Below are 25,631 nucleotides of genomic sequence, written 5' to 3'. Positions count from 1 at the left end.
GTTGTCATTGAGCAAGTTGTAGTACTCTGCTCACAAACCCCATTTAAGTGTTTGACCTCTTGAAAGAGCCAGAGTTGGTGCTGGTAGCACAGCCCAGGAAGCCACTGTTTGAAACTGTGTGTGTGTTTTGTGTTGTTGTTGTTGTTGTTGTTGTTGTTAATACCGCTGAATTAGAAAGACCTCTCTTAAAGGAGCTGTGGCACGCTGCCAGCAAGTAGAGTCTATTTTTTAAAAAAAATGTAGTTAAACTTTGTTATTTAGTGCCTAGAATTTTTTTAAGTCCTCTCAGGTTTAATGTGGATTTAGTCAGCCCCACATTGGGCACCAGTCTGTTGTTGGAGGCTGCTTGTTCATTTTTTGGTCACACAGACTCCCAAAATAATTACACAAAAACTATATTATTTGTAATATTGTTTGGCCAAAAGCTGAAGTGTACATTGTTAGCTATCTCTTACATTTAGAATTAACCCATTTTTATTATTTTATATTTTACCACAAGGCTTGTAGTCTACCAGCAGGGTTTTAGTTGGCAGCTGGTGTCTTTTTTCTTTGGCAACTACATGGCATCTCTCTGACTCCACTTCTTTTTTCTAACATTGAGTTTAGTTTTATTGCCTAGCTCTATTCTGATAAGTCACTGGGAAAAACAGATTCTTTATTAACCAATGGTATTCACATTATACAGAGAAAAATTTCACATCAGTGCATAACCAGCTGGGTGGTGGTGGTGTACACCTTTAATCCCTGTACTCAGGAAGCAGAGGCAGGCAGATCTTTGTGAGTTCAAGGCCAGCCTGGTCTACAAAGTGAGTTCCAGGACAGCCAGAGCTAAACAGTGAAACCCTGGCTCAAAAGAATATAATAATAATAATAATAATAATAATAATAATAATAATAATAATAATAAAAAATAATGCATTGTCATGACTAGGGATTTTATTGTTTTTCTCCTTCCTGTGCTGTTTCCTAAGGAGTTCAGCTTGATTTGAAAAAGATAAAGAATTTCATGGAAAATATGGGTTATGATCTTGAGAAGAATGAGTACGCCGACCTGTTAAATTACCTGCCCATTAATGGTAAGTTGCTCTTAATTTTGGATTTCAGAAAGCAAATCTGGATTTGTGCAAAATATTTAAAAGGAGAAACAACAGCAACAAACAAACAAAAAAAACCTAAAAGATGGAAAGTCTCATCCTCAAGGCTGAAGAGTTAGCTAAATTATAAGCACATTCTTAATTTTTCTGCCAGCACACTCAAATTTGTTCATAGCACCCATGATGGCATCTTACCACCATGTGTAATTCCTTCTGGCCTCCAGGTCCACACACACACACACACACACACACACACACACACACACACAATTTAAAATAAAAGCAAATCTTTTTTAAGCCTGGTGCTGGAGAGATGGCCCAGTGGTTAAGAACAGGTGCTGCTATTGCAGAGTACCTAGGTTCAGTTCTCAGCACCCGCATCAAGCAACTCACAACTCCCTATAACTCCATTTCCAGGGGATATGATGTCCTCTTCTGGATTCTGCGGGCACCAGCCATGCAAGTGCTGCACATACACACATGCAGGCAGAACACTTATACACATGAAAATAAAATTTTGAAAAAAAAAGTTAAATCTAATCCTCAAGAATTTATTAGTTCATTGAATGCCAATATATGCAACTATTAGGAATATAACAACCTAACCCTAACCCTCCAAAGACTAGTGAAGAGGCCTAGAGGCCAAGGCATCATCATAATGTTATCTAATTGTAGTTTGTTACTAAAAATTCCTTCACTGAGATTCTGAAAAAAAAAACAACAAAAACTAAGTGTCAGGAAAAGAGATCAGAGAAAGCTGTCAGATATGCAGAAATTCTCTACTAATAAAAGCATTACATCTGAGAACAATAGTACCAAAGTGTAAGTGCAAACAAGGTCGTGGAACATTAGGAAAATAGCAAGTATACCTACCTTCAAGGCTAGAATTTCCGCTTCAAGTGTCCAGGATGGGGAGGACAGACAGGGAAGTCTCCAGAAGGACTTTACCCCAAGTGGTAAAGTTTAGTCTTCTTCCTCGTGGGTTAGATTCGGTAATTTTTGCCTTTCTGGGAATGTGTCCTTTCCTCTGGGTTGTCTGAGTGCCGGTGTAAGGTCACTTGTTTCCTGTACACTCCTTTTCATTTCTGTAGTTGGTGTCGATGGTCGCTCTGGGTTGGACTTTTTTTATTTAGTCACGAGGGACATAATTTTTCCTAGTTGTTTTCCAGCTGTCTGGAAACATTAGTGAAATATTACAAGTATTTTACTTCTAGAAGTAGCAATTCTCTCCCTGAGACATACTTTCCAGGTTGGTGATACCATACGAGAGGCATTAGAGCCTGCCTCCAGCTTGTCAGTAGCCTGCTGCAGTAAATGAGACAGATAAGAATCCGTCCTCAGAAGGAAGGGAGAGAGGGGAAGAGGGAGGGGAGACATAGGTCTGTGAGGCACCGGTTCACCACATTATCTGCTCTAAGCAGCCCAGCTTGAGCAACCAGGCATGGCAGATTGGTCTTGAAACCCTAGGACATGCGAGGGAGAGGTAGGAGAAGCATCATAAGTTTAAGGTCAACCTAAAGTAAATAAAGTTCCAGACCAACCAGATCAACATAGACAAACACTATCTCAAAATTTTTAATTACTTAAAGTAAATCAAATAACAGCACCCTATTTGAGTAAAGCATACTGGGATATATCTATAACACACACACACACACACACACACACACACACACACACACACACACACCCGCTCTCAGGAGGCAAAGGCAGGAAGGTCAGAAGGTCAAGGTCATCCTCAGCTCACAGTAAATTCCAAGTCGGTGATAAGTGACACCCTGTCTCAAGAAATAAGCGTTTTGCCTGTTGTTAAAGCTCAGCTAAGTTCATCAAAGCCCTTTCACCCACAGAGTGTGGCTGGTGGAGAAAGGGCAGGGGGAGCCAAGTCTGGTCTGTGGGCCGAACATGAAAACAGAAGCAGAGCATCGCTGATGTCTCAATTTGGATCTTGTCTTTCTAGTACTCATCCATTGGGTTGTAGTCAGCTTTGCAGTCAGTACCATGGAATTCCACCAGATAGGCTGGCCTCAGCCCAGGGGCCTTCTAGCTGCGGTCTGCTGTCTTGACAGAACGAACAGTGACATCAGCAATGTGAATTCGGTGTCGGTTTCATAATCGGAGTTCTGTCTTTCCCTGTTTTCAATTGAATGACAGCAGAGCAGAATTCTAAATCAAATATTAAAAATTGGCTAGACCTCTGTGTTTTTCTTTATCTCTTTTTCATTTTTATACATAAACTCTTGTTTTACAGATGATGGGATGGTTAATGTGAGTGAGGTCATAGACAAAGGGAGTCTTTTTACAGGTGAGTCACTAATCATTCCTGAACGTCTATGAAGGATCCTAAGTATGATCTGTATAAATGAACCATCCAGAAGTTACAAGTAGTTGAATCTTCTGCAGTTGAGGGAAAATATGTATAAACAAATGCAATAATATCATAGGTGTTCTGTTAAGGGCCTCATAGAAAAGGACCTGCCAGGCAGTGGCGGTGCACACCTTTAATCCCTGCACAAGGATCTCTGAGTTTGAGGTCAGCCTGGTTCTATAGAGTGAGTTCCAGGACAGGCAGGGCTATGGAGAGAAATTCTGTCCCAAAAAAAATGAAGAAAAAAAAGATCCCAAGGGTTTCTCAAGGGAGAGAACATAGGAATTGACCCTTAAAAGAGGCATCAGTGTTTTCCAGACACAACAGAGTAGGTGTCTCTGACAGAGAAAGAAGTATAAAGGGTAAGACAAGTCATTTGTTGCAGGCTGTTCAAGCATGCTGTCTGAAAGGTACCTTCTGATTGGTTGAATAAAGAGCTGAATGACCAATAGCTAGGCAAGAGAGGTTAGGCAGGACTTCCAGGGAGAGAGGGGAACTCAGGGATTAGAATCTAGGTGTGGGGAAATGCCAGCAAAACACAGAACAAGTCAACCATGCAGATAGGAGGAGAGGTTAGAAAGCTACATGGCAGAATGTAGATTAATAGAAACAGGTTAATTTCAGTTATAAGAGCTAGTCGGGAACAAGTCTAAGCTAAGGCCAAGTTTTCATAGCTAATAATAAGTCTCTGTGTCGTCATTTGGGGCTAGTAGAAACTACAGTAATTGAAACAGTTTAGCATAAACCTTAAGATTGGGGCATATTGGAAAGTTTGTGTCTCGTCAAAAGCAGCAGTGAGGAAGTGGTTTCGCTATGACTGTAATCCCTAGAGCTGCTGAGAGGCAAGCTTTAGGGACCCCAGTGGTCCAGCATCACAGGAAAGGTTTTGAAAGTTCTTGGAGAAAACCACGCTTGTGCCTCTTTCCCCCAGTCCTTTGTGCAGATGAGCTGCCAACCCCCCAGGCATTCCTCGCCAAACAGAAGCTTTGCATGGGGCTCCAGGGACTGAAAACAGGAGTTGGCTTATTCTGCCTGGCATTGGGTTTGTCTGCCTAGACCATATCATCGAGCTAGAAAAGAACCAACACGAGGGAAATTTCCACACAGCCACAGAGAAGGTTGGAAGGGGGAAGGATATGTGGTTATTTACAACCTAGTAACCGGGAATGAAGAAAGAGTGTGCTACCAAGCCAATTTCTCTGCTTTGTTTCTTGACCATGTTTGTGATCCTGCGTGTTTCTCCCCATCAATTTACATTAAAGACTTGAAAATATTTTTAAAAGCCTGGTGGCAGTGGTGCACGCCTTTAATCCCAGCACTCAGGAGGCAGAGGCAGGCGGATCTCTGTGAGTTCGAGGCCAGCCTGGTCTATGGTCTATAGAGTGAGTTCTGGGACAGCCAGGATTACACAGAGAAACCTTGTCTCTAGACCAAAAAAAAAAAAAATCCCTCTAAGCTAGTATTTTTGGACGGGAAAAGAGAAAGGAAAGCCACCAAATCTATAAGGTACGACAGAGAGCCAGCTGAGTTACAGTTTTTAAAAAGCTCTGGAGTGACATGGCATGTGATTTAGAAGACTGCGGAGAGCTTGGAAGAAGGCTCTGGAGGTGAGAGCACCTGCTGTGCAAACACGAGGACCTGCGTTCGAATCTCAGAATCCACATAACAGCCAGTATGGCCACACTGGCCCTCGTAACCCCAGTGCTGTGAGGGTGGAAACAGGATGATTACTGGGCTTTCTGGCTGCCAGCATCGCTGCAGGTTCAGAGAAAGACCTGTGTCAAGGAAATAAGGTAGAGGAATAGAGCAGGGAACCAACATTCTCCCACTGCCTCTGTGCATACCTGCATAGGTGTACACATATGCACACAACCCATACACTGCACACAAACAACCCATATACTGCACACACATACAATTCATACACTGCACACATGCATACAACCCATACACTGCACACACACAGTCCATATGCTGCATACACACACAATCCATATACCTCATATATGCACACCACATACATACCATTCATGCACTGCACACATGCACACCACACACAAAAAATCTATACACTGCATACACACATATAACCTATACACTGCACACATGCACACAAACCATACACTACATGCACCACACACACACACACACACACACCACAAAAAAAAAACTTGAAAAATCAGATTCTAATTTTTTTGTAAAGATATATTAATCAGGGGGCTGGAGAGATGGCTCAGAGGTTAAGAGCATTGCCTACTCTTCCAAAGGTCCTGAGTTCAATTCCCAGCAACCACATGGTGGCTCACAACCATCTGTAATGAGGTCTGGTGCCCTCTTCTGGCCTGCAGGCATACACGCAGAAAGACTATTATATACATAATAAATAAATAAATAAATATTTTTAAAAAGATATATTACTCAATACTGTTTCCCTTGTTGGCACGTACCCTCACTCTATTTATGGGTAAATGTTTGCATCTAATTATTCAGCCTAATGTTGATCATAATGGTTTTGGTCAAAACCTCTACAGTTTTGTCCTAGTAATTTCTTACATTCTTGCCAGCTTAAGTCTATTAATGTTTACTTAACAAAGAATAAGCCTTTTTTCCCACAAAATAGAATCATTATTATTTTCAACTTTTCAACTGTTAGTACTTTTGATTTTTTTAAAGGTGAGAAGATTGACCTTGTTGAGCTGGACAATTACCTGGAAAGCATAGGGATAAAGCTCACAGAAGACAAGATGATGAAACTGCTGGGCAAACTGCCAGCTGACGGTGAGCACGAAAAGACACCCCAGTAGCCTCGGAGAAGTAGTGAGCGTATGAACCTGTGCGGCAAACAAAGATGTCGCGTGCTACCCATCACCAGTATATCACCCAACAGATTGATTTCCATTCCTGACTTTTATTATTAGAGTGAAAATATGAATTACTAGAATAAAGCATTTTCAGAGTTTCTGTTTCTTCAGCTACAGACATTTATTCCACTTCTGAATGACTGCATTATTGCCTGAGACTTGAAATTTCTCTCTTGCAGCTGGTGGGAAGGTGTACAAGAAAAGACTGATAAAAGAACTGGAGAATGTTGAAGGTGAGACGTGTGGTGGATTAGTCCTCTGCGGGCGACGCTGAGGCCCTTGAACCATGCTGCTGTTTGCACTTTTCTGATTATTCGTCTTGCCATCCCTCCTGTTGGATTCTTTAGACAGATGATGGTCACCAAAATAGTTACCCTGAAGTTGACCTAGAAACAGTGGCTCCTCTATAAATGCAGACATTAGAAACATCAGGAAGTAATGACACATAGAGCACTAGGCACTTTTCCAACAATATTGATCTTGAGTTTCCAGATGATAGTGTTTAGGGGAAAAAATTATTAAAAAGTTTCCCATGATATTATAATAGATAAGAAAAGTAAACAGTGAATAAAGAAAAATTATTGCCTATATACAATAGAATAATGATTGGTCATTAAAAAACTAAATAAAATCTCATCATTGGCAACAACATGAATGGAAGTGGAGACCATTGTATTAAGTGAAATAAGCCTGGCACACCCCCGCACACAAAACAGACACCAGATGATCTCACTTACATACATAATCTAAAAACTTGATCTCGTAGAAGTTGAGAGTAAAATGGTGGTTCAGAGAAAGCAGAGAACAGAAGGGGACATTTAGTTGAGATCAAGAAGCCCTGCTGGCTACTGGACAGTAGGTGGCTACAGACAATGGCACCCATTTCGGAAAGTTAGAAGAAAGAAAAGAATCTGGAAGGTTTTATCCGTGAAGAAATGACAAATGTTTGGAAAAATAGAGATGTCCAACCTGATTTGAACATGTATGCATGTGTTGGAATAGCACATCCATATGGATATTTTTGTTTGTTTTCATGTATTACTTTGGGCCAGCTGAATGGTTCATCGGGTAAAGGTGCTTGCCACCAAGGCCGAGGGTATGAGTTTGATTCCTGGAACCTAGTGAGAATTGACGCCTGGGAGTCATCCTGTGGCATCCACATACACACTGTAACACAGGAGCTTTCTACACACACACACACACATACACACACACACTAATTAATTTAAAATAAATAAATTTAACTTTTAAACAAATTTCCTAGAGAATTGTGATGTAATAAATCCATAGGCTTTATTTTCCTCCATTAATTTCAGATTTTGAATTCTATTATACAGGTACATTGACAAACACTGATTTGAGTCTTTAATAGAAATTCCAAACTCTTCACTTCCTTCTCTTAAAACTCCTTCTAAAAGCTAGGATCGAGGTATTACTCAAGGGGAGTGTTTGAGTAGCATGCTCACGCCCTGAATTCAGTCATCAGTACGTGCAACACACTCATACACACTAATAGAGGTGTTACTCAAGGGGGTGTTTGAGTAGTGTGTGCACACTCTGAAGTCAGTCATCAGAACATGCAACACACTCACACACAGCTCTTGTAGAATCTCAAGAACAAGAGTGAAGAGTTCACAATTACAATATCAAACACATTGTTACCGGAGTGGTTTAAATGCCCTTTGTCCCCATTGTCTGAACAAAGCTGGTATGTAGATACGACTTCGAATGACCTACTGAGGCCTCATTATATTTCTCAAATCCTTCTTTTCTAAGGGATAAAGATACTTTCAAATAAGGTGAAAGATTTCATTAAAGAAGCAGAAATTAATCTCGATGATGAAGACATCCAGATACTGATGGATCGTCTGCCAGTTGATCGTGAGTTTACCTCCTAATATAACTTGCAACACGAGCCTAGAGGTGGATCTGGGATGAGGAGAGGATGTACATGAAAAGAAGAGAGATAAAATGTAGTCTTCACACATAGCTACCAAACTGAGCCCAGTGGCCACTACTCGGGAAGAGACACCAAGAGCACCAACATCTAGTCTCTACTTAACATCATAGGCAATGCCAAGCTCAAACAAAAGTACTGAGAATATTTTTTGGTTTATAGTGCTAATCCAGTAGGAAATAGCATTGAGTAGCACTAAGTAATTCTGACAGGTGGGAGGAATTGTGCTAAGTGCTGTGTAGATAATTAGCTTCTTGCGTCTTCCAAGTAATTCTACAAGTTCGGTTCTAGCTGTACCTCTGTTTTACATCCAGTGAGACAAAGATACAGAGAATACTAGTTGCTTGTCAAAAATTAGGGAACTAGAGAAGTTCCCTAACTTCTCTAGTTAAAGAAAACTCAGGTAGTCTTGGTCCCAGAATTTTTTCTTTCTTTTTGGATTTTTGAGACAAGATCTCTTTATGTAGCCCAGGCTCTCCTCAAACTTGTGATCCTCCTGCCTTGGTTTCACACATGCAAAGATTATAGGTGTAAGTCACCACACATGGCCTCTAGAAATTAACCATTATGCTATGCTGCCATGAGGTCTTAGTGTTTCCAAAGAAAAGATGCTGTCGTAATATAGCAGCAGTGAGAACGAAATTACTCAGAGCTAGGTATGGTGACAGGCCTGCAGTCCCAGAACTTGGGAGGCTGAGGCAAGAGGACAGAAAGTTCAAGCCAATCTGAGCTACATAATGAGAGTTTATCTCAAAAAAGAAAAGGGGGGCAACAAGATGTCTCAGCTGGTAAAAGCATTTGTCACTCAAGCCTGATGACCTAAATCAACTTCCAGAGCCCATGTAAGGCGGGAAGAGGTAACAGACTCCACAGAGTGGTCATGTCACCTCCACACACGTGTTCTGTCTCACATACATGTCAGACACATGATAATTAGAAATAACTTTTGAAAAGAAGAAAATAGAATTAATTAGCTGTGGCATACATTCGGTAGTCTCACGTTAATAGGCCTGAGGAAAATTCAGGAAATCTGGGAGGATGCCAGACCCAAAGGATGTAGTAAAAACAGTAAGATTCACTCAAGTCCACTGATAATGTGTTTTTTCTAAATCAGTGAAAAATATCATTCCTTCATTCAGTTGGCTGTAGTGTTTCTAATGGATTAGGCAGCTGGCCTTTTAATAAGAGGTAAGCAGTTTTTCCAAAAACTATTTTGTTTTTTAAACCACTTTGATAGCTATTTTAATCTACCACTGCAATAAATGTCCTACAGACCCTGACCATTGCCCTGTTTTCTTGGTATTGAGGAACACGGTCATCACAGTGATTTAAAATACAATGATATTCATGTAATAACTTATACATCTGTTTAGTCATCTAAGAAAGGATGATAATTCTGGGCCCAGTGGGCCTCGGGGGTGGGTTGGGGGACATACAGTTAAGGAAGGTTCTTATACTGATCACATTATAAGACACTAACAAAAGATTGTCATAACTGAAAAAGTATTTTTAAAAGCAAGAATAAATTTTGCATCTAAAGTAAATATGTATTGGTTTTAAATTCAATTCATTAGCTGCAGTGTGTTTGCATTTTGATATAACTGTTGTTTAGTAAACATTTGTACAGCATTGGTCATGCAAACCACTACACTAATGATTATCCGTGAATAGTAAGACGATAGACTTCAGCCCTCAGAGTCACATACAGCGTTGGAGTATCACAAGTAACAGAAAAGTACAAACAAATTATGTCCCCTTGACCCAATCCCAGTAGAAGAGACTGTCTGTGGTAGCCTTGTCTTGGCTGTCTCAGAAGTCACACCTCCCATCCAGGGCTTTCAAACTTGCAATTTTACAAACGCTTTAAATGTATCAAGTGGCTTTCCACTTTAATTTGAGAAATACTAAGTCAAGTAACTCTATGGTGTCTGAGAATGATCATTGTGAAACAGAGATCTGTCCTTGTAAGTGAACGGTACTGAACACGTCAATATGGCAGTTAGCATGGTGGAGTTCCAAGAGCAGCCAGAGTAGATCAATGCTCCAGTTAGCAGAAAAGACTATCGACGATCTGAGGCTAAATTGAAGGAGAGTGTTTTGTCTTGCGTTGTGCTATGTGGATGCTTGTAGTGGAAATAGGAGTAGTTATATTCATTAAATTGATGAGGATCAGACATGAAAGATATAAATTTCATAAAATGTTTTCAAGTGAGTGAATATAGGCTTCTGTTTTATAATTCACAATTTGATGATTTCTTATCATTTTCCTGTAAATCTATTTTATGCTTTTTTTGTCCTAAAGGTAATGGGAATGCTGATTTCCGTGTGATGATGAATGAAATTAAAAAGATTACAGGTAAGTGAGCTATTATATTGTGTGGTCTTTACATTTTATATTCAAGTAGGTTTTAACATACCATAAAAATCAAAGAAATTTCAGGCTTAAACTGTACATAGAGTAAACAGGCTTGACGTCTGTCTCCAGGATATTCCATGTAGCAGGTACAGAAGGCCCATTCTCTTCTCAGCAGCCCAGTGTCCTCTCCAAAACAGAGAAGTTCATAGAACAAATCTTATACAGAAGAACTGAAAATGATGTCTTGGGACTCATTAGATCATAGTGGAATAATACCAGAAACCAGTAGAAAGTCAAAAACACGCAAATGCTTGTGACTGATAGTGTGTTTTTCAATGACCAGTGAGTCCATGGGGAAACCAAGAAGGGAAATTTTAAATTCCTAGAATCAGATGAAAATGAAAGCACAGCTTACCAGAACCTTTGGAATATAACCAAGACAGTTCCCAGAGGGAAGTTTATAGCCACCAACGTTTCTATTGAAAAAGGTCAGAGATCTCAATTTAACAACCCAGTGATACACCTCACTGTCATACAAAAGCTAGGACAAGCACAAACCAAGAGCGGTGGATATCAATAAAGACTGGGGTAGAAATGGATGAAGTGAAGACTAAAAGTATACCACAGAAGCTGGTGCACAAACAGGTCTTTGAAAAGGCAAGCTCTTTGCCAAACTGACTAAAAGAAAAGAAAGACCCAAATTAGTAAAATTAGAGGGAAAATGTGTGTTACAACAGATTCCAGTAAAATCCAGAGCATCGTTAGGGAAGGCTTTGAAAACTCACATTCAAAAACAAATCAAAAACCTGTTTTTATAAGTGATACATATTTAGAGATGACATGCCAAAATCAAATCAAAAGAATGTAAACAATTTAAACAGCTACATAACAAGAAACAAGGTGGAGAGGGATGGAAAAGTGCCTCATCAATAAGGTGCCTGCAACATGTGCATGAATGCCTGAGTTCAGAGCCCCAGAACATATATGTATGTATGTACATATGTATGGATGTATGTATATGTATGTCTGTGACTCAGGAGTGAGGACAGGCAGATCCCTGGAGCACATTGACCAGTAAGTCTAGCCAGTTGGTGAATCCCAGGTTCAGTAAGAGACTGCCTCAAAAACAAAGGTCAAAAACAGTAGAGGAAGACACCAGAAGCCAGCCTCTGGCCTACACACACAAACACGCACGCGCACACATGCACACACGCACGCAACTAAACAAGCATGTACACCACACACACATACTCAAAAATTTAAAAATAAAAATGAGATTGAAGAAGCAATAAAAATCCTCCCCACAGTTAGGTGGTGGGTGGCACACACCTTTAATCCCAGCACTTGGGAGACAGAGGCAGGTGGATCTCTGTGAGTTGGAGGTTAGCCTGGCATATAGAGTGAGTTCCAAGACAGCAGTCAGTGCTATTACACAGAGAAACCCTGCCTCAGGATTTAAAAAAAAAATACTCCCCATAAAGTAAAGATGGCTTCTCTGCTGACTTTTAGCTAACACTAACACCACCAACCCTCAAACTGTTCTACAAAGGGTACAGGGAAGACACTCGCTGTACAGACTCACTCTACAAAGCCAGTGTTTCTCTGATTCCAAAACAGGATAAAGACACAACAACAAAGAAACTATAGACCAATTTCCCTGTTGAGCATATATGCAAAATTCTCAACAAAATACCTACAAATCAAATTCAAGAACACACTAAGATCATAGGTCATGATCAACTCGGTCTAAGCTCAGGGATACAAGACTTGTCCTGCATATGCAAATTAGTAGGTGTACTACACCACTTTACACTGTAGAGCAGAAATCACGTGATCAGTTCAGTAGCTGCAGATAAAAGCCTTTAACAGGGAGCTTTTTATTCTTCAGGATAAAAGCCCTGGATAAAGTGGGAATGGCCAGAGCATGCTTCAGACAATGAAGGCTGTTCATGGCAAACCTGGGCTCGACATTACACCAACTAGAAGAAGTACTGAGAGTGACTCCTCTAAAATCAGGAGCAAGACAAGGCATCCACGCTCACATTTCTTAATCAATATACAGCTTAAGTCTGGTAATTAAGATGAGAGAAAATGAATGTGATAAGAAAGCAAGAATTCAAAACATCCTTGCTTCCAGACTTAAAGGACATTAAAGTCTCTTCCAGAAGCCCTTGGAGCTGATAAAACATTTTCAGTAAGATAGTATAATACAAAATCAGCAGACAAAATAAGTAGCCTTTCCATATAGTAATAACAAACTTGCCAAGAAAGAAACCAGGAGCTGGGCAGTGGTGGCGCACACCTTTAATCCCAGCACTTGGGAGGCAGAGGCAGACGGATCTCTGTGAGTTCGAGGCCAGCCTGGTCTACAGAGCTAGTTCCTGGACAGGCTCCAAAGCAACAGAGAATCCCTGTCTTGAAAAACCAAAAAAAAAAAAAAAAAAACGAAACCAGGGTGTGGTGGGAGCTCATTCATGACAGCTTTTAAACAAACCTAACCAAGGAGGCGAAAGTCCTCCACATTGAAGACTTTAGGGGACTGAAGAAGACACAGGACTGAAATCCCAGCACTAAATACAGAGTTCAAGGTCATCCTCCACTATACAGCAAGTTTAAGGCCAGCTTGGGCTACTTAGAAAGAAAGGAAGATAAGGGAAGGGGGAAATGGAAGGGTAAAAAAGGAGGGGAGGAGGAAATGCTATAATGATACCCATTACTTTGTATGCTAACATAAAAATTTTAGATTTGTATTTGGGGGAGATACGATTCTTGTCATTCAAACGTAACGTAATTGTATACTATAAACTCTTTTATGTTGTCATTTTACAACCAATGCACAACAGAGACAAAAGAGGAAGAAAGTGAAGGCAGTAGAGAGGCTAGAGGTAAAGAGTATAAAACAAACAAGCAGGCAGGAGGGAGCTAGGAAGAGAGCTATTACAGCTGAGCGAAGGCGCGGCAGCCAGCAGTGCCTGTGCTGTTGCAGAGGACCCCAGTTTGGCTCTCAGCACCCAGCCAGGCTGCTCGCAGCCACAGCAACTCCAGCTCTAGGGGATCAGGTGGCCTCTGCAGGCTCCTTTGTCTTCGTCTTTGCACAAACCACACACATAATTTAAAATTTACATCTTCTTAAATCTTATTAAAAAAAGAATAGAGTTGTTATTTGAATTTGTTTTTTCATATATATATATGATATATATATATCTTCCAGACTGACCGGACTTCCCGTCCTCCTGCCGAAGCCTCCCAAGTGCTGGGATTTCTGGCGTATGCTACCACACCCAGCTGACAGAAAAATTCTTCCTCCCTGTCTTTTGTTTTGTTTTGTTTTTTGAGGCAGGGTTTCTCTGTGTAGCCCTGGCTGTCCTGGAACTCACTTTGTAGAGCAGGCTGGCCTCGAAATCAGAGAGATCCGCCACCACCACCCACCCCGTCCTTCCTTCCCCTTCTTGACCCTGAAGGGCTGACACACCCTTCCTGGGTTACTCGCTCTTTCCTGTAAAGTCAACAAGGATGCCGTCTCTCATGTCTGTTACACGTACACATTTTATTTTATAATGTTATCAAACACATAATTCTGTAGTCTCACCTGTAGCTGTTTTCTTTTTCCTAAAGGAGAAAAGATTCATGTAAAAGACGTCAAAAGTGTTCTGGAGAACATGGGGGTAGAATTAACAAGTAAAGAAAACAAAAGGCTGCTCAAGACTCTGCCCATCTCCGGTAAGCTTTACCCGTACCTAATAATGACACGTAAAAATGTGCTCCTTCAACAAGCATTGCCCAATATCTGTACATTCTACCCCGAAACACAGAAGAAATGGGGACTGTTTCCATTGCCCCAGGTTCCTGCTGTCAGAAAGAAAGTCAGGTTGTTTTTAAATTTGGTGTTTTTTGAAGATTTCACATTAATTCTAATATTTGAAATATTCCACGTTAGTTTAAAATATTTATTTTTTTGTAAAAAGATCCAATTCTGTACTAAGCATGTAATCCCTGAACTTCTTTGCTCATTTTACATTTAGTTGTGTCTGTGTGCACATGTGGGCAAGCATGTGCTCATGTACACACGTGGAAGTCAAAGGGCAGCTAGTGTGGGGTGGGTTCTCTTTCACGGTGTTTGTCCTGGGTGGGGGCAAGTTCATTGACCTGCTGAGCCAACTCTTCAGAGGTAGAGGTAGGGTGATCACTGCAAGTTCAGAGCCATCCTGGTCTACACATGAGCTCCTGGCAAAAAAGACCCAACCCTACCTAAGTGTTTCTCCTATTTTTTAATAACTTATTACTTATTTTGGTTGAAATATATGATGCTGCACTTCATTATGACATTTTCATGCATATATGTCTTGCTACCTTGCTCATATTTGCCTTCTCAGTACCCTCCTCATCCCATTTTCCCCTTTCTCACTGACCCCCTTCTTTCTCCCAAGTAATTCCCTTCTGCTTTCATGCCTCATGTATGTATGACATGTAAATATGTGTGTGTGCACACATATATTTTAAAATAGATTCTACATGTGAGAGAAAACAGCCTTTTTTTTAAGTCTTTCATTATGTAGCCAGAATTGATCTGGAACTCTGAAGTCCTCTGGCTGTTGAGATTACAGGCAGGACCCTAGCCAAGCTTCCAGCTAACACTTCGTTAAGCTCCTGTGCTCATTTTGATTAGGTTTAGGGAAAGGTCCCCTAAGGCAGAAGTCCTATCTTAAGACCTGTTCTTGTTGTTGTTCCTTTGGGAGACATAAAAGACTTATGAATCAGAAAGAAAATAAAAGAACCGAATGATAAAAAAAAGAAAAAAGATGAAGCCAAATTAAAAAAGAAAAAAAGTTTTGTCCTTTAGGGCACCTGGGTACAGCTAACTGCTTTTATACTCAGCCCCCATGGATTAGGTCCCCTGTGCTGAGGCTTCTCCCAGAGCTGGGGTGTAACCTCTCATCTCATTGAGAATGAAATGTGATATGTCTAAGTCTTTCCTTTCTGTATGTATGAACATAGACTTTATCATCCTTCAAAAACACCATTGTGTTTTATCCTACAGCTGGCAAAACTCTGTTTAAGAAAGAATTACTGTCTGGTGTGAAGTCATTCAAAGGTGAGTGAGAAACAGACAAGAACAATAAAATTTGAGACTTTCCTTAAAGTATAAAATAACAGAACTATGAGCTCCATTAAGTAATTGTTTGCTGTCTACTAGGTATTCAAGAACCATCTGAAATATAAAATAATATATAGGAAAAATGGACTCATGCATTGTTACTACACTTACATGCATTGTTACACTACTTTTTTCTTGTACAGGTCTATTTTTAATTCAACTCTTACTTGGTATTTTGTTCATTTTACATTTAGTACTCAGATATCATTTTCAGAATTTTAGATTCTTGCTAATTTGATTCAATGAAAATGAATATTTTCATTTATTATTAAAAATAAAAATAACATAATAATTTAATGTTAATATATTATATAATATAATTATAATAAAAATAATGCTGTTTTTATTTTTTCTTCTCCTGAAAAATGAAAGATTATTATATTGTACTGCCTGGTTTTATGTCAACTTGACACAAACTGAAATCATCTGAGAGAAGGGACCTCAATTAAGAAAATGCCTCTATAAGATCACTGGAGGCAAGCCTGTAGGGCATTTTCTCAATTAATGATTGATGAGGAGAGCCCAGCCCATTGTGGGAGGTGCCATCCCTGGGCTGGTGGTCCCGAGTTCTATAAGAAAACAGGTTGAGCAAGCCATGGGGAGCAAGTCATTAAGCAGCACTGATCCATGGCTTCTCCATCAGCTCCTGATCTGCTTGAGTCCCTGCCCTGACTTACTTCAGTGATGAACAGCGATGGGGAAGTGTAAACCAAATAAACCCTTTCCTCCCCAACTTGCTTTTGGTCATGGTGTTTCATCATAGCAATAGAAACCCGAAAATAGACATCTATCATTATTGCTTCCAAATTTTGAGTTTCTTATTAGGGCCATTTGTCCATTATCCTACTATAGTATAAACATGCATTGCTAATAATTAAAATGACCCCTTTATATATCAACTATATACACATTGTCATATACATAGTGAATATTTTCCTGGTTGGTTATTTGCATTTTATTTTCATATACTGTATTAAAATGAAAGGGAAAGACAGCTCACATGCTCTCTAGTTCATTCACTTAAAGTTTACAACTTTAGTAGACTAATAGAGTTGTACAATGTCACCACATCAGTTAGACAACACTTTATCATCCCGAAATGCAACTCTGTCCACCCATTAGCAGTGACTCACATACCCATAGTCCTTCAGCCCTAGGGAACTATGATCAACTTTGATATATGGATATTTTTCATTTTGTGTACTCAACCACTTCTTTTCTGTCTTCCCCTTATTTTCCTGTGGTTTCGGTTTTTTAACATTTAATTTTTAACTCATCTAAAATACAATATATTATATTATTATACATATATTACACATATAATATATATATCACATATTATATAATATTCATATTGACACTTTATAAATAAGTCAATTTTCAGATTGCATCAATAAAAACCATGCCAGTAGTTTTAAATAATTCTTTCTCATTAACTGCAGTTTTTCTTTTATGAAAAAGTATCTTTGAGAGGGTATTTTTTTAAAGTCTCAAACCTTATTCTTTACCCAGAATTCGATTATTCTCTTCGCCTAGCTCACCAGAATCACCAAAGTGCACTGCTCTTCCTCATGTGCTCTCTCAGAAGTGTGATTATGGAAGCGTGTTCCTACCTGCCATGTGACTTGCTATGATTAGCACCTTTGTGTTTTCTCTTCTGGGTAGGAGTTAACAGTTCAAATTTTTCATTTTGTAACAACTTTACTGTTTCTTGTTTTCTTTAAGGAGGGAAGGTTAATGTCCATGATGTGAAAAGTGTTCTTCAAAACACTGGTTTCAAGCTGGAAGAGAAAGAAATGAAGGACCTGCAGGCTCACCTGCCAGTGACTGGTGAGCGCTCTTGCTCTGGACGTCTTTATCCCAGAGACCCTGTCCTGTCAAGCCTGAGAGCAGCAAGGAAAGAGACAAGATGAAAACAAAAACTGAGGACAGATTGGATTTCAGGATTTTCCTGCAGAACCATGCGGGTGGCACATGCAGGAGACGGGTTAATTGGAACTATGCAAAAGGAAGAGGGGCAGTGATACAAAACGAAGGAGAAAAATACTGTTCAGCAGTTGAAAATGTGACACAGCACTCAGGAGGATCTCTGTGTGTTTTATAACGGTCTACATAATGAGATCTGGCTAGCCAGGCCTATGTAATGAGACCATATTTAAAAAAAATTGAAAATGCATTTCCTGATTATTAATGCTATTAAACCTTTAAGAAATGTTTTTAAAAACTACTAAACCAACCAGCAAAGACATCAGTGCCTCACTAGGGGCTCTTTTTTGACTCAGAACTCCTTTATGCTGTTTTGTAAATTATCAGTTATCAATATTTATTGCGTTAGAAACTGAAACACATTTTAATAATGTTTATCTATTAATTCTTTAAACTTATTGTTGCTATTTTTTGAGACAGGGTGTCTTTGCATAGCTGATGAGGAAATTTCTATGAAGCCCCAGGCTGGCTTCAAACTCCTAATTCTCCTGCCTCAGTCCTTAGTGCTGGGGGGTTACAAGTGTGTGCCACAAAGCCTGATTCATTATATTTTTTGAAAAAAACAATAAATTTATTACTTGATAAAATACATCTTATGGAAATATTTTCCCAGAGAATAATTGTCTTAACATTTTTATTAATCATTTTAGTGCATAACTAGATGCCCATATATACTTTCTCATGCAATCTGCTGGAATATTTTGGTTGTTTTATTTTATTCTGGTTTGAAGTAATACTGGGGATTGAACATAGGGCCTCACACATGGTGGTATGCACTCAGCCACTGAGTTGCAGCCCCGGCCCTTGTTAGGCTAATTTAGTTTTGGTAAAAATATATAAAGATAACCTGACTTCATACACTTGCAAATCATTGGCAGGAGAAGCATCTGATAGCCTTTAGATACTTTCTTCCTGGCTATTCTCTCAAAACTGAGCAATAGCTTCTTAAAATGTTGCTACCTTCTATAGATTTGGTTACAGCAAAGTGTACTAGTCTTCCTGAGCCTTTCATCTTTCCCCATGCATGGCTTCATAACATTCAATATTTTTTCAAATCAGATTTGTGGCTGAGGGGATGGCTCAGTCTGCAAAGCACTTTCTGCACAAGTGTAAGTATCAGAGTTCAATCCCAGAACCCACATAAAAAGCTGGACATCACGCACACACTTGTAAGCATGGAGAACGTGGAAGTGGAGACGGGACTTGCTGGTCAGCAGTCCTGACATATTTGGTCCCAGGTCTCAGTGAGAGATCTTGTCTCAAAAAATATGGTAGAGGACTCCTGAGGAATGACACCCAAGGTTGAACTCTGGCCTACACACACACACACACACACACACACACACACACATGCGCACACACACACACACACGCACACACACACACACACACACACACACACAAAATAGAAGAACCTTGTTAAGGCCATTCTTAAGTGAAACTGACATCCTACTACAGGCACACGTAGTGCAGGACAGAATGACGGCTAGTGACTTCAGATGTCCTTATTTTAAAGATGGAAGTGTTTTCCCAGTCGCCAGTGCAAACGGCAGATGCTGTGGGAAAGGTCCAGGGTGTAGGAGACTCAGGACCACTCTTTGAGAAGTGCTGTTCTCCACGTCATCCACACAGCATGAGAGGACTGGGTCTGCTGAATAGTCCCTGAATGGACACACACCCACAGCTTGAGTCTTTTCTCTATTATATGTTCTTGTTGGTTTAAAAGATAAAAATTCTGAGCGGGTGTGGTGGCACACACCTTTAATCCCAACACTCGCGAGACAGGGGCAGGCGGACCTCTGTGAGGTCAAGGCCAGCCTGGTCGACAAAGATTGTTCCAGGACAGCCAGAGCTGTTACACAGAAAAACCCTGTCTCAAAAAGGAAATAAAATAAAAATTTTGAACAAGAGCATGAAATTTTATTGTAATTCTACGTGCCACATTTCAAGAACTTCATATGATTTTTTTTAAATCTATCTTCATCTTCGAATCTAAATTTTGAATTTTCTTGCAGAACATGAAAAGGTAGATTTGGATGTGTTGATGGATGCAGCAAAATCTTTCACAGGTGAGAATACATGTAAGATGTTGTCCCTGGAAGCCTGAGACCCTGGTCTGGGTGGGAACTGCCTTTCTTTAGAGGGTCTACCCTCCAGTGCTAAATGACATCATTCACAGCTTCTTACCTAGGCAGAGATAATTTTGTCTCTTTGACAACAATTTTGAACACTAGAAATTTAGAAGCATACCCCCCCTCAGAGAGAGATATTAACTTCAACATGTGTGCAATATTCATTTCACTAGTGCTTGAAGAAACAAAATATAGATTTCCATAGTTAATTTGAATGCCAAACTTTTGCATCAGGAATATGATCAGTATGGACAGTCAGTACCATAATTCGGGCCATTAAGTAGAAATGAGAGATTTTGCATACAAGTAGAATTATGTAAGTCCTATGCCATCTGTTCTTAATCTTAATGTTCTCATACTTATATAACAAAATACCATGGTCTGAGTAATTATAATTTATAAATTTATGTTTGTTTTTCATCACTGTGGGGACTGGAAAATCCAACACCAACACGCATGCCTACCCAGCGTCTGGCCACTTCCTGCTTTAGGCGGTGCCTTGGACACTCTGTCCTCACGCTGTGGTGAATGGAAAAGCAAGGGGCCTCTGCTACTGAGACCCTTCATAGCGCCATAATCCCATGCAGGAAGAGCGCCACGGCCTCCTGCCTCTTGTTGCCACTATACTGAAGATGAAGTTCCAATGTGGATTTTGGAGAGAATTCAAACGGTAGTGCTGCCGCCGTCACCGGCTGTTACACGGGGCTGCTCCGTGCTGTACTGACCCCAGCATAGGAGACAAGTGCTGTCCTCTTACCCGACTTAAAAAAACGCTTTCAAATAACTCCAAATTAGTGACTTCAGCTCACATCCTTGTACTGCCTTGCTGTTAAAAGGAATGCTGGATTTCATTATATTGTTCTTAAGTTAAAATCATTATCTCTTAACCTGAAATAATTCCCATTTACTTAAAGGAGAAAAAGTTGATGCCAAAGACATAAGAAACTCTCTGGGAAGCATGGGAATTGCACTCACTCAAAGAGAAGAGTCGAAGCTGTTAAAATCGCTGCCCATCACTAGTGAGTATTTAGCATGCCGCTGGGGTTGAGAGGGATGAATGGGGTACTGTGGGCGTCCTGGGTGAGAAAGGCCGTGAATAAGAAGCCCTTGTCTTGTTTGTGTTTTAATTTGACAGTGGGAAACTTCTCCCTTATATTCAGCTAGTGAGCCCTGGCTAAATTCTGTAGCCCCGCCCCCAACTCCCACAGTGCACCTCACGTCTGTCTGTCCCCTGGGAAACCTCCCCTCTCCCCACAATCCAGCTAAAAGGTAAATTCCTGTGAGCCGGGTCCCTTCAGCCTCACTCGCCTGTGCAGACAGTACCCCTCTGTCAGTGGAAAACCCACAAGTCCCTCAAAAGTTCTGCCTCCGGATCACTTGCAAGGCTCCAGGGGTGGGGAGGCTAACCTTTTACCTTTGCATCCCACCCATTTCCAAGAACCCCAATAGAGCCATTCTTCCTGCCCCGTTGTTTCTATCCCAATTGTCCCCCAAATGAGGGCAGACTTGCACATTGGCTGGGTACTAGTGCCCCCTGGAGGGAGCAGCAGCGTCCTGAGCAACCAAGGCTCCTACCCATCTGAATTTTAGCAACAGGCTCAAGACTGCCCATTCCCTAGGGTTTGCCACCTCCCTCATCTGAATTCTGGCCGCCTGCACCTAAGACTGCCTATTTGCTGTCTGCCATTTTCCCCATCTGAATTCTCACCTCATGTACCTAAGGCTGCCCCTTCCCTGTGTCTGCCACCTCGTCCATTCGCCTCCTAATTGTTCTCTCAAGGAATAATCTGAAAATTGCCTTCTCCTTCCCTCCCTTAAGCCCTGCCTTCTTGCCTTCTCTGCCTCTCCCTTCCCTTTGGTATTGCTGCTGATCTTCAGAGTGCTAAACCAGCCCTCTACCACTCTGCAGCTTTCTTAGCACGTTGGCTCTAGGAAAGTAGCAAGGATGTCCTCTACTGGGGAGCACATCAGACACGTGCCAGACTTGGAGGGTCCACAGTCTGGAGCTCTCTGGGGACAGATAGAGCCCATGAGGATATGTTGTACCAATAGATACTATCTGTCCCAGTTTTCCTTCACCTTCACTTACACAGTTAATCTAGCACGTAATTTAAAATATTTGTTTTTATTACTGTTCAAATTGACAACTTTTTTTGAGAGAGACTCATTACATAGCTCAGACTGGCCTTGAACTCACTATGTAGCCCATGCTTGCCTCAAATTGTAATTCTCCTGTCTCAGCTTCCCAAATGCTCAGAGGAGGCATGTAGCATCATGCTTGGCTGGTAACTACTTTTAATATTATCCTTTGATATGGCCTGCCATTTGGTTAAACATATAGGTCTGCCTCATGGGCAGAAAAAGGGGGAGGCTATAGTGCAATAATAAAAGAAAACAAGAAGAAAGCCAAAGAGAAAAATGTTTTTATAACACGCCTTACCAGTTGCCATGTGTGCCAACTAAAGTTTCAAACTTAGCACGTTGAAAGCAGTTCTTCTGCTGTTATTTGAGGGTGAAACAGATTTCTAGGTAAGTCATATATTCATGGCTAGAGACGTAGCTTAGTGGCAAACTACTTGCCTCACTTGTACAAGGCAGAGAGAGAGAGTGAGAGAATATTAGTTTCTCATCCCTTTCCTTGTGTCTCACTGTGTCTTACAGAGGATGGAACCGTCTATAAGAAAAGATTACTGAGCAGTGTGGTGCCCATCAAAGGTAAGAGTCCCGAGAACCGGACCTGCAGTTCCTGCCCTTCACATTTACTTTGTTTAAAGGTTTCACTGATTGGAGTCTTGCTGTTCCATGATCCCGCGAGTTTGCTGATTCTGACTCCAGCCTCAGAACTCACCTACGGCTTATAGCATGGCATTCTTCCTTTGACATACGGCATGGCATCCCTCTTTTGACTTACAGCATGGCCTTCCTCCTCTGGTTTGCCGTAGCTGAGGAAGACATTGTTAGTCCTGTGTCACTGTAGCAGACCTGAGGATCTTTCAATTACAAGGTTCTCTCTATTACAGTTTATCTTCAGCTGTGGTCACTTCAACTGAGAGTTGGACCTTAGTGAGGATCCTTTTCTCTCCCCAACTCCAACGGTGACCAATCTGGGTTGTAAAATAGCCAGCATCTCACTGTCCCCCTGGGATTGGATCCATAGTCTTTAAGATCCATGGCCGTTTTTAAGGATTTATTTTTTTTTAAATTATGTGTCGTGTATTTGGGTACATGCACGTGTATGCAGGAGCCCATAGAGTCCAGAAGAGAGTCACCTCCCCTGGAACTGGAGTTACAAGTGATTGTGAGCTGCATGATGTGTGTGCTGGGAACCAAACTGCAGCCTTCTGGGAGAGCAGAATGTGCTATTAACCACGGAGCCTCCTCCACATCCTTAAAGCTGTCATCTTCCACTCGGGGAATCCCTTGCATTTACCTCCCTCTCCTTATTCTTAAGGGAAAAAAGTCCACGTCTCTAAGCTACCACTCATTTTGAAGACTGCAGGATTTGAACTTGAGAAGGAAGACTATGAGGACCTGATAAATCATCTGCCTTTCGATGGTGAGTATTTCACACACCACTGTGTTGGAGGAAATGCTGATTGTTGGTTCTGGCCACCCAGCTAGCTTAGACCCGAAATAATCACACAGAAACTGTATTAATTAAATCACTGCTTGGCCTGTGAGCTCTAGCTTCTTATTGGCTGACACTTATATTAATTTAACCCATTTCTATTAATCTGTGTATCACCACGTGGCAGTGGCTTACCAGCAAAGTTTTGGCATGTCTGACTCTGGCGGCAGCTCCATGGCTTCTCTCTAACTCTGCGCTTCTTTTTCCCAGCATACAGCCTAGCTTTCCCTGCCTAGTTCTGTTCTTCTCTGCCATAGGCTCAAAGCAGTTCTTTGTTCATTAACCAATAAAAGCAAAACACAGACAGAAGAACCTCCCACACCATCACTGTCACCAGGGCTTCTGTATAAGGCCTTATAAGCATTTAAAAAGAAAGAAAGAAAGAAGAAAGAGAGAGAGAGAGAGAGAGAGAGAGAGAGAGAGAAAGAGAGAGAACGAAAGAAAACAAAGGCAGTCTCTTCAGAAAGTTTACGAAACATTTCACTGTGTCTGCGTAGTCTGTGCAGCCAGTGAACAAGCACACTTCACCCCTACTTCATCTCTTACTTCGCATGTTTACCTATTTCTGTTTGTTTTGTCTTACGCTGTAGCCCACATGTTTTGAATGCATGGCAGTCCTCCTGAATTCTGTTACTGACCTAAACTTATAGACCTACTTCTAATGAAATAGTTCATTAATGATTTTATAAGATCAGTTCTGCTGGACAGGAATGTCAAAGAGGCAAAACCAGTGTAATCCATTAGGAAGAAAATGAGAGATGAGTCCAGGGTCTTCATGGGAGTGTTCTGTAATTCAGACCCAGAACCAGTGACTAGAGGGAAGGAATGGCAGCCTGTCTCAGAATGGTGTGCAGTGATGGCTGATGTCTTTAAATGTCCAGCTTCTCCTTTTTGCTTCTTCTTGAGCTAAATTAGTTAATAATGAAAATCATGAAAGATGGCTGAATCCAACTCTTTACAAGTATGTATTGAATTTTTCCAACCGGATTGTCTTTTCTTACAGAAAATGAAATGGTTGATTTAAATGTGTTAATGGATGAAGCAAAAGCTTTTACTGGTAAGTAGTTCTAGTTAAAAGGCATCCATTCTTAACTGAGGCCTTAATATTTTATAGAAAAAATACTGTCTCCCAACATTAGTTTTCTTTCGAGGCTACTACTGACATGCTAAATTAACTCTCCTAAAAAATTAAGAGTTGAATATTTGTTTCACAATCTTATATTTGATTTGGGCTTTGCTTGTATAGGATGTGAGTCAGTCTCTCTCTCTCTCTCTCTCTCTCTCTCTCTCTCTCTCTCTCTCTCTTTCTCTGGGGTGGGGGGGGATTCGGGAAACATTACTGGGAAATTAGACCTGCTGTCTAAACAGCCAAAACATAAATGAGTACTATTCAGTCTCAAGGTGGGTTTGATTTGTATCTGGAATGTGAACTTTCCCTTCTCTTGAAATAAAGGATGAGTTCTTCTTCTTAATAAACAACACATTCACACGCCCCTTGAATTTATGTAGCTTAACAACTTCCCTTGAAATTTCGCTCCTATAACAGGATTGTTCCACATAAATAATTTAAATAATTTTTCCATAATCTAAAACCATTTAAGCTTGGGGCATAGCTTAGTTCAGAGAGCACTTACAGGAGGACTTGAGAGTTAATCCCAGAACCCACAGAAAAAACTGGACATGGTGGCATCAACTTGTAATCCAAGTGCTAAGACTGCAGAGCCAGGCAAATCCCTGGAGTTCACTGACAGTCAGCATCGCCTACTCAGCAAGCCCCACCTCCCAGTGAGAAACCCTGTCTCCAAAATAAATAAATAAATAAATAAATAAAAATGGACACCTCCTGAGGATCAAAGGCTGGCCTCTGGCCTCCACACACACATGTGCGCAGAAGTGCTTGCATAGCCATACGCACAATAAGTAAATAAAATCATTCATTCATTGCTAAAATTCTTACCTGTTAACAATTTGCATCTTTCTAAAGGGAAGAAGGTTGAAGTCGATAACGTAAAGCGTGTGCTAAGGAGAGCGGGGCTGGTATTCCCTGACAAAGCGTACAAGGATCTGCAGAAATTCCTGGAAGTTTATGGTGTG

General features: G+C 40.7%; 1 protein-coding gene across 1 annotated transcript in view; it reads left to right on the top strand.

The window, feature by feature from the left end:
• Positions 1 to 25,631, top strand: part of Efcab3 (EF-hand calcium binding domain 3) — a 362,829-nt gene that overhangs the window by 297,128 nt on the left and 40,070 nt on the right. The window contains exons 150-164 of the mRNA XM_087909544.1: positions 972 to 1,076; positions 3,346 to 3,399; positions 6,136 to 6,240; positions 6,503 to 6,556; positions 8,100 to 8,204; positions 10,583 to 10,636; positions 14,252 to 14,356; positions 15,675 to 15,728; positions 17,517 to 17,621; positions 19,793 to 19,846; positions 20,824 to 20,928; positions 22,571 to 22,624; positions 23,361 to 23,465; positions 24,541 to 24,594; positions 25,522 to 25,626. Coding sequence (XP_087765670.1) covers positions 972 to 1,076; positions 3,346 to 3,399; positions 6,136 to 6,240; positions 6,503 to 6,556; positions 8,100 to 8,204; positions 10,583 to 10,636; positions 14,252 to 14,356; positions 15,675 to 15,728; positions 17,517 to 17,621; positions 19,793 to 19,846; positions 20,824 to 20,928; positions 22,571 to 22,624; positions 23,361 to 23,465; positions 24,541 to 24,594; positions 25,522 to 25,626 — 1,218 coding nt within the window. The remainder of the gene's footprint in view (positions 1 to 971; positions 1,077 to 3,345; positions 3,400 to 6,135; positions 6,241 to 6,502; positions 6,557 to 8,099; positions 8,205 to 10,582; positions 10,637 to 14,251; positions 14,357 to 15,674; positions 15,729 to 17,516; positions 17,622 to 19,792; positions 19,847 to 20,823; positions 20,929 to 22,570; positions 22,625 to 23,360; positions 23,466 to 24,540; positions 24,595 to 25,521; positions 25,627 to 25,631) is intronic.

Source organism: Myodes glareolus, chromosome 9 (genome assembly GCF_982192425.1).
Source record: "Myodes glareolus chromosome 9, mMyoGla1.1, whole genome shotgun sequence".
Lineage (NCBI taxonomy): Eukaryota > Metazoa > Chordata > Mammalia > Rodentia > Cricetidae > Myodes > Myodes glareolus.
Note: the sequence above shows the minus strand (reverse complement) of the source record. Positions and strands in the feature narration are given on the sequence as shown.